This window comes from Schistocerca piceifrons, chromosome 1, assembly GCF_021461385.2.
Source record: "Schistocerca piceifrons isolate TAMUIC-IGC-003096 chromosome 1, iqSchPice1.1, whole genome shotgun sequence".
NCBI lineage: Eukaryota > Metazoa > Arthropoda > Insecta > Orthoptera > Acrididae > Schistocerca > Schistocerca piceifrons.
The window spans coordinates 778,925,222-778,939,582 of NC_060138.1; the positions used below are offsets into that span (position 1 = coordinate 778,925,222).

The following is a 14,361-nucleotide window of genomic DNA, read 5'->3' on the forward strand; positions in this document are numbered from 1 at the left end:
AAAATATGTGTTGAAATTCCACATGATACCTCACCAAAGCTACAATATTTTGATTTTTTGATGATTTGTTAAAACATTACAGATCTCTCCAAATGACAGAAAGACAGTATTTGTAAAATTGTTAAATTGTTGCAACGAAAAAAAAAAAAAAAACCCAAAAGTGGTAGAGCTCTGAATTTATTTTCAATAAACACAATTTTTTTAAAAAATAAGCTAATTTGTAACTTTTTGCAAATTTCAAAATTATGTTTTGAAAATATGAATAGTCAAAGGATGTTAACAGGATGTTAACTGTCTTGAGAAATGAGAAAGTGGAAGGACTGCTAACATTAATGCATGAAATTCTGAAACTATCAAAATATTTGTACATATAGATGAAAGAGTCTGAAAATTTTTGGGTATTTGGAAATTATTTTCTCCAAAACCCCTATCCTAAAAGTTCTAAAAAGGTCCTGGTACGTTATTTGGTCATTGTACTTAGGGAATGTACAATCAGAGCGGGCAATACTAGTCTGTGCAAAATGTGAGAAATTTTTTAGTTAGACCTAGCTCTACTCTCATCGTCAAGAAATCATAGGCACTTAAATATTTAAGCTGATCACTGATTTTTAAGTAAATGTCATGCAAAACTGGTATTTCTGAATCAAAATAATTACTTTAAAACACTATGATTGGGAAAACAATTCATAATTTTGTTCAAAAACATTTTTTAACAAAAATGAGATATAGAATATTTTTACCCATTTTTCTTTTCATGATATTATTCACAGATTATTATTGTCTTCTGGCATGACTTTTCATGAATTATAATTGCTTACAATGTAACCATCAACACTGCCCTGTTGAAAAGCATTCATTTGCTTTTTTCATCTGCCTCCCATTGAACTTGCGTAACCGAGCTGAATTTGCGCATGGACGAGGATGATCCAACAAGAGCAGTACTTGGGAAAATGGGAACTGCACTTTGATCTTTTGATGATGGCCATTTGAAATCATTAACAGGACCATGAGGTGTCATAAAGGAGACGGGTATATCTTACAGCTCATGAAAGAGACTTATTATATATCCCACCCACTGCCGATTTTCATACACACAAGAAGTGAAGTGGTGCAGTACAAAGTCTTCTAATGTGTACTGTGGTCTGTGCATTTCACACACAGTAACAGGCTGCATTTCATGGAGAACCATTCTTGCATTGTATGTACCACTCCAGAATGCAACCCAGTAGTAACTTGAGGACTCCTACCACAGGCTTCATAGTAGACCACTTCCCTTAATGTACTTTCATTTAGAATTAAGAGCTTCATGTTTGTTACTAATGTTTATATGATGTGTACAAATCCAGCAGCATCTCTTACAGCATCAACAGCTTGATGCTGGAGCTTAAATCTTGTTCCAAGATATTTACAGAGACATCCTACCTCATCACATGCACTTTTTCCATTACCTGTTGCTGAAAATATGCATTTTTTGTCTTAATTCCTGTACTAGAGTGTTGAGCAATCTCATAAAACTGAAAGCAGTTTTTAAGATGAGATGGTGCACCATCAGTCAAATAATCATGTTTAGGACTACTAGATACTATGTCATCAATTATCATGCTGACAGTGTAGCATGCGCGTGCACTATCATAAATGACATCATCACTGACTATAGCAGAACAGTGTGATGTTCCAAGGAAGTGAACAACACATGAGAATATAGACACCTGTTTTGTGTGCCAATGTAACTTCGAATTTTGTTGTGCAAAGCAACAGACCCTGTCTCAGGAACGTCAAAATGCAGAACTAATGTGTCAGTGTTCTGGGATGAGGCTTATTTTACTTCTGCTATGGCCTGTCTTTGAATCCTCAGATATGAGATAAGCTATTCCTTTCATGATCCAATGCCTAACCTCTGTAACAAATTTCTCTGGCCCTACTGTCTTCTTCACCAATTCTCCTCCCTCCCACAATGCAAAGGCTAGATCACTGTCACTATCCTAAAGGTGTAATGCCTCAACAGTCATCACTTCAGCACCAGGACACGTTGCATACTCCTGCAAATGACATTTATCTTGAGGCTCTTGACGTACTTGCAAAAGCATCAGGTCTATCACTGTGTACTTCTTTTCTGTGACACTGCTTACGGCGAAACAAACAAATTTTAAATTAGTGCAAGGCATTTTACCCATTTTGGTTGTAAGCAGTAGAATTTTGTGAGACCAATTTTTAAATTTGGGCTCTCCTTTTTCATTAGGAGATATGCTTCTCTTATTGATTATGTCATATATTTTTTTACCTTTTTAACTTTTTCACCATTTTCATTAACAGAGATAACACCAACCTGGTTAGGGCTTTGCCTGCTGCAATCCTTGTCATCGTGTAGGTAATATTCCAAAGCAACAGTAAGTGTATATCTTGCAACGGATGTCCACAGTAAGAATCTGGGCATGCCCAAGTACCTTTCTCATTCTTTATTGTATGAGCTTTTGAAATCAAAAAATGTGAGGAAGTGGGTATGTATATCTGTATCTGCTGCTTAGAGCAGCTACCTGGTACCAATATCAGTAACTATACCTCCTCAAAGCATGTGGCTGCTGATATGGCAGTATTTAGGTTTAGAAACTGCACATCACATTTCATGCACATATGACTAGCTTCAGGTTCTGCACAAAGTGCATGTACATTATACACTTCACAAAGTTTTGAAGATGTTGCTTGTATGAAACTTGTTTCAATTTCTTCCACTTTCCTTTTTACATACTGTTTTCTTCTTGTGCTTTATACCTTTCCTGGACATTTAAGGGGGGATATAGTAGGGGCTACAGCAGAAATGCTAACATTAAATGCATCAACTACTAAACACCCAGGAATATAAACATCTGAACTGTCTTCTCAGTTTCACATTTGGGTGATAGTGATTGTTCAAGTGGGTTGTCACTAAATTTCTTCTTGTAGTGTGTGTAGCAATTTGTGGACAATGGATATGATGCTAATACCATACTTGAGGACCAAGATATGTCTGCAATTCCTCTGACATGTTTCCAACAACTGTGAAGTGTTTTTCACTTTTCTGAAACACCACCTTCTTGGGTCTTGTTTTCATAGTCCACACAGCTCATTCTTTCACTATTGTATTTCCTCACTGACATAGTATCTAACAAAAAGTTCAAACCAAACACTAAACTCAATGCAGAATGGTTTATTTGCAAGTGCTCACTCATTTGTTATAAACAGAAGAGCACTGGAAACAGTGTTGCCCACATGCATATTTTATACTAGAAATTCAGTAATGTGAAATATGCAATTGTTGAAAAATTTGTAACACTTTACACAGAAAAATATTACCACCATGTTTGCACTAACTACTAACGTCTTAAGCAAACAATATTTTGTATAATTCTCATAGGTTTTGGATGGGGGTTTCAAATAAATAATTCTTAAAAACTCATAAAAATGCAACTTTTTCAAGTTTTAAGTAATAAATATTTACATAATACAGATAGCTGATATGAATTAATAGAAGGAAACATTCCACATGGGAAAAATATATCTAATAACAAAGATGATGTGACTTACCAAACGAAAGTGCTGGCACGTCGATAGACACACAAACATACACACAAAATTCAAGCTTTCGCAACAAACTGTTGCTTCATCAGGAAAGAGGGAAGGAGAGGGAAAGACGAAAGAAAGTGGGTTTTAAGGGAGAGGGTAAGGAGTCATTCCAATCCCGGGAGCGGAAAGACTTACCTTAGGGGGAAAAGGACAGGTATACACTCGCACACACACAACACAAATCCATCCACACATATACACACACTCCCCTGCGGCACACCAGAAATCCCTCTTATTTTGGAAGACTTCTCTCCATTGAGAATGACATGTTGCGTTCTGTTACCTAGGAACTCTTCAGTCCAATCACACAATTGTTCTGATAGTATATATGCTCTTACTTTGTTCATTAAATGACTGTGGGGAACTGTATCAAACACAAATGACTGTGGGGAACTGTATCAAACACCTTGCGGAAGTCAAGAAACACGGCATCTACCTGTGAACCAGTGTCTATGGCCCTGAGTCTCGTGGGTAAATAGCGTGAGCTGGGTTTCACATGATCGTCTTTTTTGAAACCCATGCCGATTCCTACAGAGTAGATTTCTTGTCTCCAGAAAAGTCATTATTCTCAAACATAATACGTGTTCCAAAATGCTACAACTGATCGACATTAGAGATACAGATCTATAAAACTTCCTGGCAGATTAAAACTGTATGCCGGACCGAGACTCGAACTCGGGACCTTTGCCTTTCGCGGGCAAGTGCTCTACCAACTGAGCTACCAAAGCAGGACTCACGCCCCGTCCTCACAGCTTTGCTTCTGCCAGTACCTCGAGGTAAAGCTGTGAGGACGGTGTGTGAGTCGTGCTTGGGTAGCTCAGTTGGTAGAGCACTTGCCCGCGAAAGGCAAAGGTCCCAAGTTTGAGTCTCGGTCCGGCACACAGTTTTAATCTGACAGGAAGTTTCATATCAGTGCACAGTCCGCTGCAGAGTGAAAATCTCATTCTGGAAACATCCCCAAGGCTGTGGCTAAGCCATGTCTCTGCAATATCCTTTCTCTCAGGAGTGCTAGTTCTGCAAGGTTCGCAGGAGAGCTTCTGTTAAGTTTGGAAGGTAGGAGACGAGGTACTGGCAGAAGTAAAGCTGTGAGGATGGGGCGTGAGTCGTACTTGGGTAGCTCAGTTGGTAGACCACTTGCCCGCGAGAGGCAAAGGTCCCGAGTTCGAGTCTCGGTCTGGCACACAGTTTTAATCTGCCAGGAAGTTTCATATCAGCACACACTCCGCTGCAGAGTGAAAATCTCCTTCTGGATATAGATCTATAGTTCTGCACATCTATTCGATATCCCTTCTTGAAAACGGGGATGACTTATGCCCTTTTCCAATCTTTTGGAATGCTACGCTCTTCTAGATACCTACGGTACACCGTTGCAAGAAGGGGAGCAAGTTGTGTACTCTGTGTAAAATCGAACTGGTATCCCATCAGGTCCAGCGGCCTTTTCTCTTTTGAGCGATTTTAATTGTTTTTCTATCCCTCTGTCATCTATTTTGATATCTACCATTTTGTCATCAGTGTGACAATCTAGAGAAGGAACTACAGTGCAGTCTTCCTCTGTGAAACAGCTTTGGAAAAAGACATTTAGTATTTCGGCCTTTAGTCTGTCATCCACTGTTTCAGTACCATTTTGGTCACAGTGTGTCTGGACATTTTGTTTTGATCCACCTACCGCTTTGACATAAGACCAAAATTTCTTAGGATTTTCTGCCAAGTTAGTACAAAGAACTTAACTTTTGAATTCATTGAATGCCTCTCGCATAGCCCTCCTCACACTACATTTCGCTTCATGTAATTTTTGTTTGTCTGCAAGGCTTTGGCTATGTTTATGTTTGCTGTGAAGTTGCCTTTGCTTCTGTAGCAGTTTTTTAACTCGGTTGTTGTACCACGGTGACTCTTTTCCATCTCTTACAATCTTGCTTGGCACATAATCATCTAAGGCATATTGTACTATGGTTTTGAACTTTGTCCACTGATCCTCAACACTTATCTGTACTTGAGATAAAACTTTTGTGTTGAGCTGTCAAGTACTCTGAAATCTGCTTTTTGTCACTTTTGCTAAACAGAAAAATCTTCCTACCTTTTTTAATATTTCTATTTAAGGCTGAAATCACCGATGCTGTAACCGCTTTATGATCGCTGATTCCCTGTTCTGCGTTAATTGTTTCAAATAGTTCGGGTCTGTTTGTCACCAGAAGGTCTAATATGTTATTGCCACAAGTCAGTTCTCTGTTTAACTGCTCAAGGCAGTTTTCAGATAATGCACTTAAAAAAAATTTCACTGCATTCTTTGTCCCAGCCACCCGTTATAAATGTTTGAATTTCCCATTCTATATCTGGTAAATTAAAATCTCCACCCAAAACTATAATACGGTCGCGAAATCTACTCGAAATATTTTCCAAATTTTCCTTCAGGTGTTCTGCCACAACAGCTGCTGAGCCAGGGGGCCTAAAGACACATCCAAATACCATGTTTGAGCCTGCTTTAACCATGACCTTCACCCAAATTACTTCACATTTCGGATCTCTGTCAATTTACTTAGATACTATTGCACTTCTTATCGCTATAAACATGCCTCCCCTTTCACTTTCCAGCCTGTCTCTGCGGTATACATTCCAATCTGAGTTTAGAATTTCATTACTGTTTACATCTGGTTTCAGCCAACTTTCTGTCCCTAGTACTATGTGGGCATTGTGAACGTTTATTAATGAGAGCAGTTCTGGGAACTTTCTACAGACACTCCTGCAGTTTACTATTACCACATTAATATTGTCATTCCCTGTTGCGTTTTGCCTACTGCTGCCTTGTCGCGTCTCAAGAGGCGTCTTGTTGGGCCTAGGGAGGGAATTCTTTAACCTAAAAAACCCACATGTGCACTTCACACATACTCCGCTACCCTTGTAGCCACTTCCTGCGTGTAGTGCACGCTTGACCTATTCAGGGGGACCCTACATTTCTCCACCCGATAGTGGAGGTCAAGAAATTTGTACCCCAGATCTCAGCAGAATCGTCAGAGCCTCTGGTTTAAGCCTTCCACTCGGCTCCAAACCAGAGCACCGCGATCAGTTGTGGGAACGACACTACAAATAGTTAGCTTAGAATCCACCCCGCGAGCAAGGCTTTCCACCTTCACCAGCTCCGCCAACCTCCTGTATGAACTGAGGATGACCTCTGAACCCAGACGGCAGGAGTCATTTGTGCCGACATGAGCAACAATTTGCAGTCGGGTGCACCCAGTGCTCTCTATCGCCGCCGGCAGGGCCTCCTCCTCCGCATCTCGGATGAGACCCTCCGGCAAGCAGACAGAGTGAACACTGGCCTTCTTCCCCAACCTTTCTGCTATTTCCCTACATGTCATAGAACTACCACATCAATAGAAATCCAGGGTAGAATATAATATTGTGTATGAGGGTACTTTATACTCATCAAATAAACTCTCTCAAAAAAAAGGTTTTGCACCAGGCTATCAGCTTTCGTGGTTTGTGTTTTCTTGCTCTGATCCCCTTTCTCAATACTCTTCGGAACACTTTTGTTAGCTTTTCAGTTTATCCAGTCAAGCAGCTGAGCCTCATATTGATTAAGGAGTTAATGTGTAATTTGTGTCTTTACTTGAGAAATAGTACTTGATCAGTGTAAAACTTTGAAGTAAAATGTATCATTTCCAAATAATGATTATTATATAGCATTGTAAGGAAGATACGCACACTTGAGGGAAAGCACGTTCTCTGCAGTATCATAGTGCTGTATTATAGCAGTTTCTATCTTTTAAAATAGAACTTTAAATTTATCTCAAATGTGATGTCAACAGCTGCTAGCTTTGGCCTTCAACATTATTTATATGAGACTTTGGTTTTGTTCATGTTACATACATGCAATGCTTTTATTGCAACTCTGTTGTTCATGTGAGATGGTTTGTTCTCCTGCTAATGCTTTGTGTCAAGTGTTATAGCTGATTCTCTTCTTCATTATGGTTGGTCTCCAGTAGAGATTTCTTTTTTGTTTAAGTGCTTAATTCATTTCCTTGTTGGTATTGTTAGTGCTCTTGTGGTCTGAACAATATTAATCTCTACATTAGTGTTGGACAAGCTGTTTCTTAATTGAGATCCTACCAGTAGCAGGTGACTGTGAATGTAAACAGTTTCTTATATTGAATCAAGAAGAAGAATTTTCTTAGGTTGTTCTTTATATCAACACTGTGAAACTGTAATGAAGTTTGTCAGTTAATAATGGAACCCTATTTTCTTAAAATATAATTATAATACTCCTATGAATCAATGACACGTTGGTGTCTTGAATGTAAATTTGTGGTTTAAGATTTAACTTCTCACTTCATAGTCATATGTACTGTTTGCCTTTTCATATATTTTAATTTGTGGTTTGTCAGTTTGTGATTTGTCTGTGTTGCAGGTGACACAGAAGGTGCCAGAAGTAAAGCAGAGACTGCAGCACGACTAGCTCGTCTCCGTCGTCGAGAAAGGCAAGAAGAGGAGCTGCATGCTTACCGTCTGCGTGAAGCAGCAGCACGTGCAGCTGCAGCAGAGGCAGAGAGACGTGCTGCTGAGGATGCTGAAACATGGGCTGCAGAAGAGCGAGCACGAGCTGCGCAGAGAGATGCTGAACTACACCGACTCAATGTGGAACGCTTGCAGCTGGAGCTAGATCTACTGCGTGCAGAGCATCGGGCCCGACACTAGCTCTGAACAAACGAATGTAAAGGGATGATATGAAATTCATATCGTCTACCATGTGTTAGTGTTTTTGGGCACATACACAGTATTGATTTTGAAAATCATGTGTATCTTAATGTGCTGAAAAAGTTTGTCATGACGAGATCATCAATTTAATACTACCAAGGAGTATAAATGCTTGCCTTTTAGGCAGGCATGTAAGACTCCCTCAGGTGCAGTTGTCAGTATGTGTGATGTGAGTACGAACTGAAAGGCAATCCACTGAAAATACAGTCACTGGCAGTGTTGAGTTTACAGATTTATAGTGATGTGTGGGTTACAGTGAAAAGCGATTCATTTTGAAGGTATTTCAAAAGTAATGATTTGAATGAGTAGTACACTGTTGCCATGATGATGAGAAATTGTGATGCAATAAAATGACACCGTACTAGTGTCATTTGTGTGAGGCATTTCCTGTTTTTGTGAAGAAGTCTCAGTTTATGCAGTATTATATACAGAAAAAACACTGTTTCATAAATTATATGTGTGAAGGCAAGCAGTAATCAGAAGAAAGCTTCTTTTCCAACCAACACCATTGAGTCCTGTGGGTTGCAATTGAGCCTCTGTGAAAGTCGATCTGTTGATGTACCTATGAAGCAAGTAGGAAGAGAAGTTGAAGTAACTACAGAATGACAAATAACCATCATGGAAATACCAATTTGTTTGTTGAGTGAGTGATGAAGTAAATCATGATTTAATTAATTAGATTATTGGCTATAAGGTGATAAGATTATTGACACTTCGTTCTTTTGTCTGATTCATGTAATGTTGTACAGAATTATCAGATGTTGTTTAATTTTTTCTTGAAATAGGGAAGCTTAGAAATTATGTAACTGCAGTGTCCTCTTGTATGTGTTATTTATGTAATCAACAGGTTTAAATTAGTTAACAGATGTAGGAAAGTTCTTGACTGTTTTCTGCAGTGTCACCGGAGTAATGCATATCTTTACACACATTTGCACAACTTTTATGAGATGAGATGAAATGAAATGAAGATGGTTTGAGTGTGCTACAGTGTGACATTGTTCAAGATATGTAATGAGTTAAACATGAAAACTGGATTAGATTGTTCTTCGTCATGGAAAGTTAAGTTTGTAAGAACCTGTGAATCTATTGTGTGTGCAGCTGCAAATGTGAGGTTGAGTTGAGGTAGCATGCATTTTCCTATACCCTTTTTTTTTTTTTTTTTTTAGTCTGATTTTCTTTACTTCAGTTCAGCTGTAGTGGTAATTAATTTCTGTATATTAAAAATAGAACTGAAGATGTGTGAAACTTGAAAAACCTCTTTCTCCGTCATCTGAATGAGGCAAAAAGTTCGTGCTTGGTACAGTTAGCACCTCAACAAAATAATGAAGTCATATGTTGCTTCATTTACAGTGTAGAAATTGTAAAGAAACTGAATATTTTCTGAATAATTAGTGTAAGATAATTGTGTTATATGAAGCAGTGTTATAAGGTATAAACACATACTATATCATCATATTACTGCTAATGATTTTTTCCCCAGTTGTATGCATATGCAAAAGAGAAAAATTACTTTGGGATTGTGTATTTCATATTAGTGTTTCATAGGCATAATCGTAATTTATATCCTTTATCATTTTAAATTTATTTATATCACCATCATTGCTAAATGTGTAATCTCCACATAATAATATTAAAAGAAGTAGCCCTTTATGACGTAGTTAAGAAAGAAAAGTATGTTTAAACATTGGTAGGACAGAATACTTGTAGTGCTCATAGGGAGGAATTATGTGTGTTACTTGTACTCTTATGGTCATTATATTACATGATCAGAATTGATAGACTGTGCTGTAATATTTGATTAGCCCAGGAAATATGATCCCAGTAGATTCAGTGATGGTTTTGGAAATATGTACCAAATGTTAAACTTTCAGGAATTGAAACACTTTCAAGAACTGTAGACAGCTATGTGGAAATAAAAATAGTCTTAAGACTAGAAAGTAAGTGCCTAGCTCCTGGAAACATGGTTCAAAAGAGGCATACTATGTACAACAAGAGACTGCAATGAAAACCATGACAAATCTTATTTTATTTTGTATAGACCAGTTTCCTTATTTGTCATTCAAGCATGACAGGTACATTGCATGCAAGGAAACATATAGCTAATAAATACACAGACTGCCAGGCAGGATATTTGTATTTGTGTTAAAAAGTATGTGTGATTAGCATGGACAAACTGTACCTTTGTTTCTATTTGTAGATGAACTATGTATGTTTGTGTAGCGTGCACCCCTCTCCCTGTCGGAAGAAAGTGTGTTTGTTGTTAGTGGCTCCTTTAGGTTGCCATCAATATATAGCTGCTGGTAGATAATATAATGGATAAAAGCCTTAACTATGTGAATACAGTGACACTAGAAACAAAAATTGAATTTTTTTGCAAGTTTGAATGCTGGCATATTTGTTTTCTGTCTGTCTCTCTACTTTTCTGGAAACATTAGACCAACAAAGTGCCTTCCATAGTTACTCTGTTTCTGATATGTGTAGAAGAGCATTTGAGTGGACTTAATATTGTTGTCATTAAAGTTAGGGTAACATGTGAAAGGGAAATTCAGCGGTTTGTTCAAATATCTCTTTGTTTTGTTGTATCTCTTGGCTTTCTTTTCCATTTACTTGTTCGTGGTTCCTATATTTTATTGTTCTTGCCAACAAAAAATCTACATGTACATATCATTTGTATCTAGTGAAAATCTTGCCAATCACTTACAGTAGATATTTCAAAGTGAAAAGAATGCCCACATTTTTAAAGTCTTTACTGTTATTTTGTTTTGAATACCCATGCGTTTAATACAAGAATTAAATGGTTTTCTGAAGAACTTGTTATACATAAAATTTTAAAATAGTTTAAACAAAAGTAATGGAAAACAGTATAATTTTAACAGCCTTTTTTATTAACTGAAATAATTCAAGGAATGAGGACAAATTTGCACTGTGTTCAAAATTAAGTGTTCTTACATAAGAAAGAAACAAGTGAAGAGACACGGAATACTGCACAATTGTGATAAAAAGTTCTAAATTTTAAAATGAACTGAGTCAACAAAATATTACTGCAGTGCAGCACATGCAGTGAGGCTTTTGGGCAGTGAGTGTAAAGTGCAAGTAGTTCTTAGTCTTCACTCACTTGTTCTACTCGTAACGGCTGTTGTTTGCAACCCCCCCTTCTCCCAATTAACCTTTTAAAATGCAGTGGTTTTATATTCCACAGATTTGTCATTATGCTACTTGGTGTGAAAGCAATCAGTTCAAAGGACCTTAAATTTTCTGTGAAGTGTGATTAACTATAGTTTTTGTTTCATACTTTGTGTTTTAGAAATTACAGTTATAACGTAAAATCAAGAGGACACAGTACCTGGATATTTGCCCCTCTGACTTAAAAAAAAAAAAATTAATTTCTGGTTGAAAATATTCAGGGAAGATATTAGACTACTACATTGTCTAACATGGCTTTGTGAGTACCTTGTCACTTGGTTTTCACATTGCTGTATGCTTCTTTTTTCCCATGCTGTTGTATATGTAATATCATCAATAAAATTTATCCTTTAAATTAGTGCTGAATACCAATATACCCCATTCTGTCCAACTTCCGTTTATTCATAGTCATAAGGTGCATAGTATTCTTTCAAAGAACAGTTATTTTCAGTTGTCCTATCTTCAGTTCATCATTGCTCCTTTCTATGACCCTTGCAAGTTGATCTTATACTGTGAATCAAAGGTGTTCATGTCAGCTATCCAATGCTGTTGACCTTGTAATAGTAGCTTTTGTAGTTGACATCTTTGTCAATATGAAAATGTTGTATGCAACTAAAGATAAATAAAGTTTGAGAAATATTTGACAGTATCTGGAAGAGCATTTCTTTGCAATTTGTTGAAGTCTGTCACTGTTCTCTACAAAATGTTCTGTTTCAGTGTATTGTGACATCTGGCCTTTAGGTTGATACAGACCCGTATACTATTACTTCTTGTATCATTACGATCTGTGATACACGGAGCAAGAAAGTCAGTTTTCAGTATTTTTACGAGGCACTACTTCCAGATATTTTATCACAAAATGTAAACTTCATGAAGAATGTTTTTATTTTTGTGCTTTCTCCTTTTGAAAGTTTTGTGTGTTGTGCTTGGATCATTCTCTAATTGTTTTTCTTGTCTTTCATTGGCATGAAGTTATTCAAAATGTTTTAAATGTCAGCCTAGTTCAGCCACATGCTACTGCCCGTGATGTCACTGGTGCATAATCCATTGCCATGGAAGGCACTATTTTCATTGTATATCCAAAGTGCCCTCTTTAAACATGTGAAGGTTGAGTCCTATGCTGTTTTTAGCTACAGGCTGGAGACTATGAATTTGTTCATTCATTTGTTTTAGTTTTCTTAACTCACCATCAAGTGTGTGTGAACTTTGTAGGGTGCACATCCTTTGTTATAGAAGTCTTCACTGCAGCTGCATTTCCATATTTAAACACAAATTTAACAACAATATTACTATGTCATTCAGGTGTCACCCACAAAACCTTATCAGTATTATCAGTTCACTAGAGGTCTATATTTACATGATTAGCCATCCTTTGTTGTTCCCATCTAGTTATTAGCAAATATTTCGTAAGACACTTTGTGTGTGTGTGTGTGTGTGTGTGTGTGTGTGTGTGTGTGTGTGTGTGTTTTTTTTTTTTTTTTAGAGAGAGAGAGAGAGAGAGAGAGAGAGAGAGAGAGAGAGAGAGAGAGAGATTCTACCGCCGTTTTATTACAGTTGAAATTCAAAATGCATGTACAGTGTTCTTGTTTAAACAATCTAGAAAAGTCCTTGATGTACTTCTGAAGTATCAAGTTTGTCTTCCCATGTACTTGAATTCTATTGAATAAAAAGGGATGTTTCTTAGGTTAGTTTGAATTTAAAACTCTTGCTTGGATGAAATTTTACAATATGGAATGAATACTTACAGAAGAGAAGAAAGAGAAATAGGACTACTGTGTGTCTGTGAAACAGAACTTGATCTTCAGTCAGTGCCATTTGCAGAGTATCAAGTCATGTATAAATGCAATAAAGTTCAGTCTCAGTGGTTTTTCAAAACGTCAAAGATCCACACTTGTGTTCAGTGTTGCAGAGCCTTACATTTTTGTAACCTCATATAGCATTGTTCCCAGAAAAGTACAAATGTTAAAAATATGCTGTAGTATCATTACATGTTCTTTAGTATTACTCATAACCTATTTTTAAAGCAAATAGTTGTCCCATACTTCTTGGATATTTTTATATTGTATATTTGGGACTTTGCTAAACTCTTCCTTAGAGCAATGGAATTTTGCATTGGAAGCAGGTGCATGTCTTTCCATTATGACTCAATAGTTGTATAAGCATTGTCATGTAGTAATGGTGACAGAATGTGTGTATTTACTGCAGAAGAGACAGAATCAAGTTATTAGTTATTTTCTCCTTACAGTAGTTCTGTCTTCTGAACAGTAGTGATATACTGTATGTGGTTTTTCATTGTTAAACATTATGTTTTGTATTTAAAAATTCTGTGCTTGTCACCTCTTTTAATATTGGTCAGATTGAATAGATTTGTTCCATTATCAGACTTTTGATTTAGGTAAGATATCAACATTATCAGTGCATTCTTGTGGCCCTGTCACTGCTAGAATATCCAAAATCAACAAATTTAAAAATATAAAGTGCAATTCATACATTTAGTTGGGTGAGTTCTGCAGTATTTTATCGATTTTAAAAGCAGTTTCCAACTGAATGACTTAATGCATTGAAAACTGATTCATAACCATGTAAAAACTGTAGGTTATATTTGTTTTTGTTCCAGCATGTGTTTTACATCAGTTAATATTCTTATAGTAATGTCTCAGAGTGTCTACCTGTCAAAATAGACATGAATATCATGGGAGCAGTGACAGGGATGAATGATCAGAAGCTGAAAGAAAAGTTAATGAGCTTTTGTAAATAAGTGGAATATAAATAAATTTGTATCATGTAACAGAGTTAAATACATTCAGGTAGAACACGTGGAAAACATGA

The 14,361-nt window shown here is 36.9% G+C and overlaps 1 protein-coding gene across 1 annotated transcript in view; it reads left to right on the forward strand.

Annotated features, from left to right (window-relative positions):
* The window catches only part of LOC124796411, a 104,484-nt gene extending 94,748 nt beyond the window's left edge, over window positions 1–9,736 (forward strand). The window contains exon 5 of the mRNA XM_047260591.1: window positions 8,003–9,736. Coding sequence (XP_047116547.1) covers window positions 8,003–8,289 — 287 coding nt within the window. The 3' untranslated portion in view covers window positions 8,290–9,736. The remainder of the gene's footprint in view (window positions 1–8,002) is intronic.
* The last annotated feature ends 4,625 nt before the right edge of the window (window positions 9,737–14,361 follow it).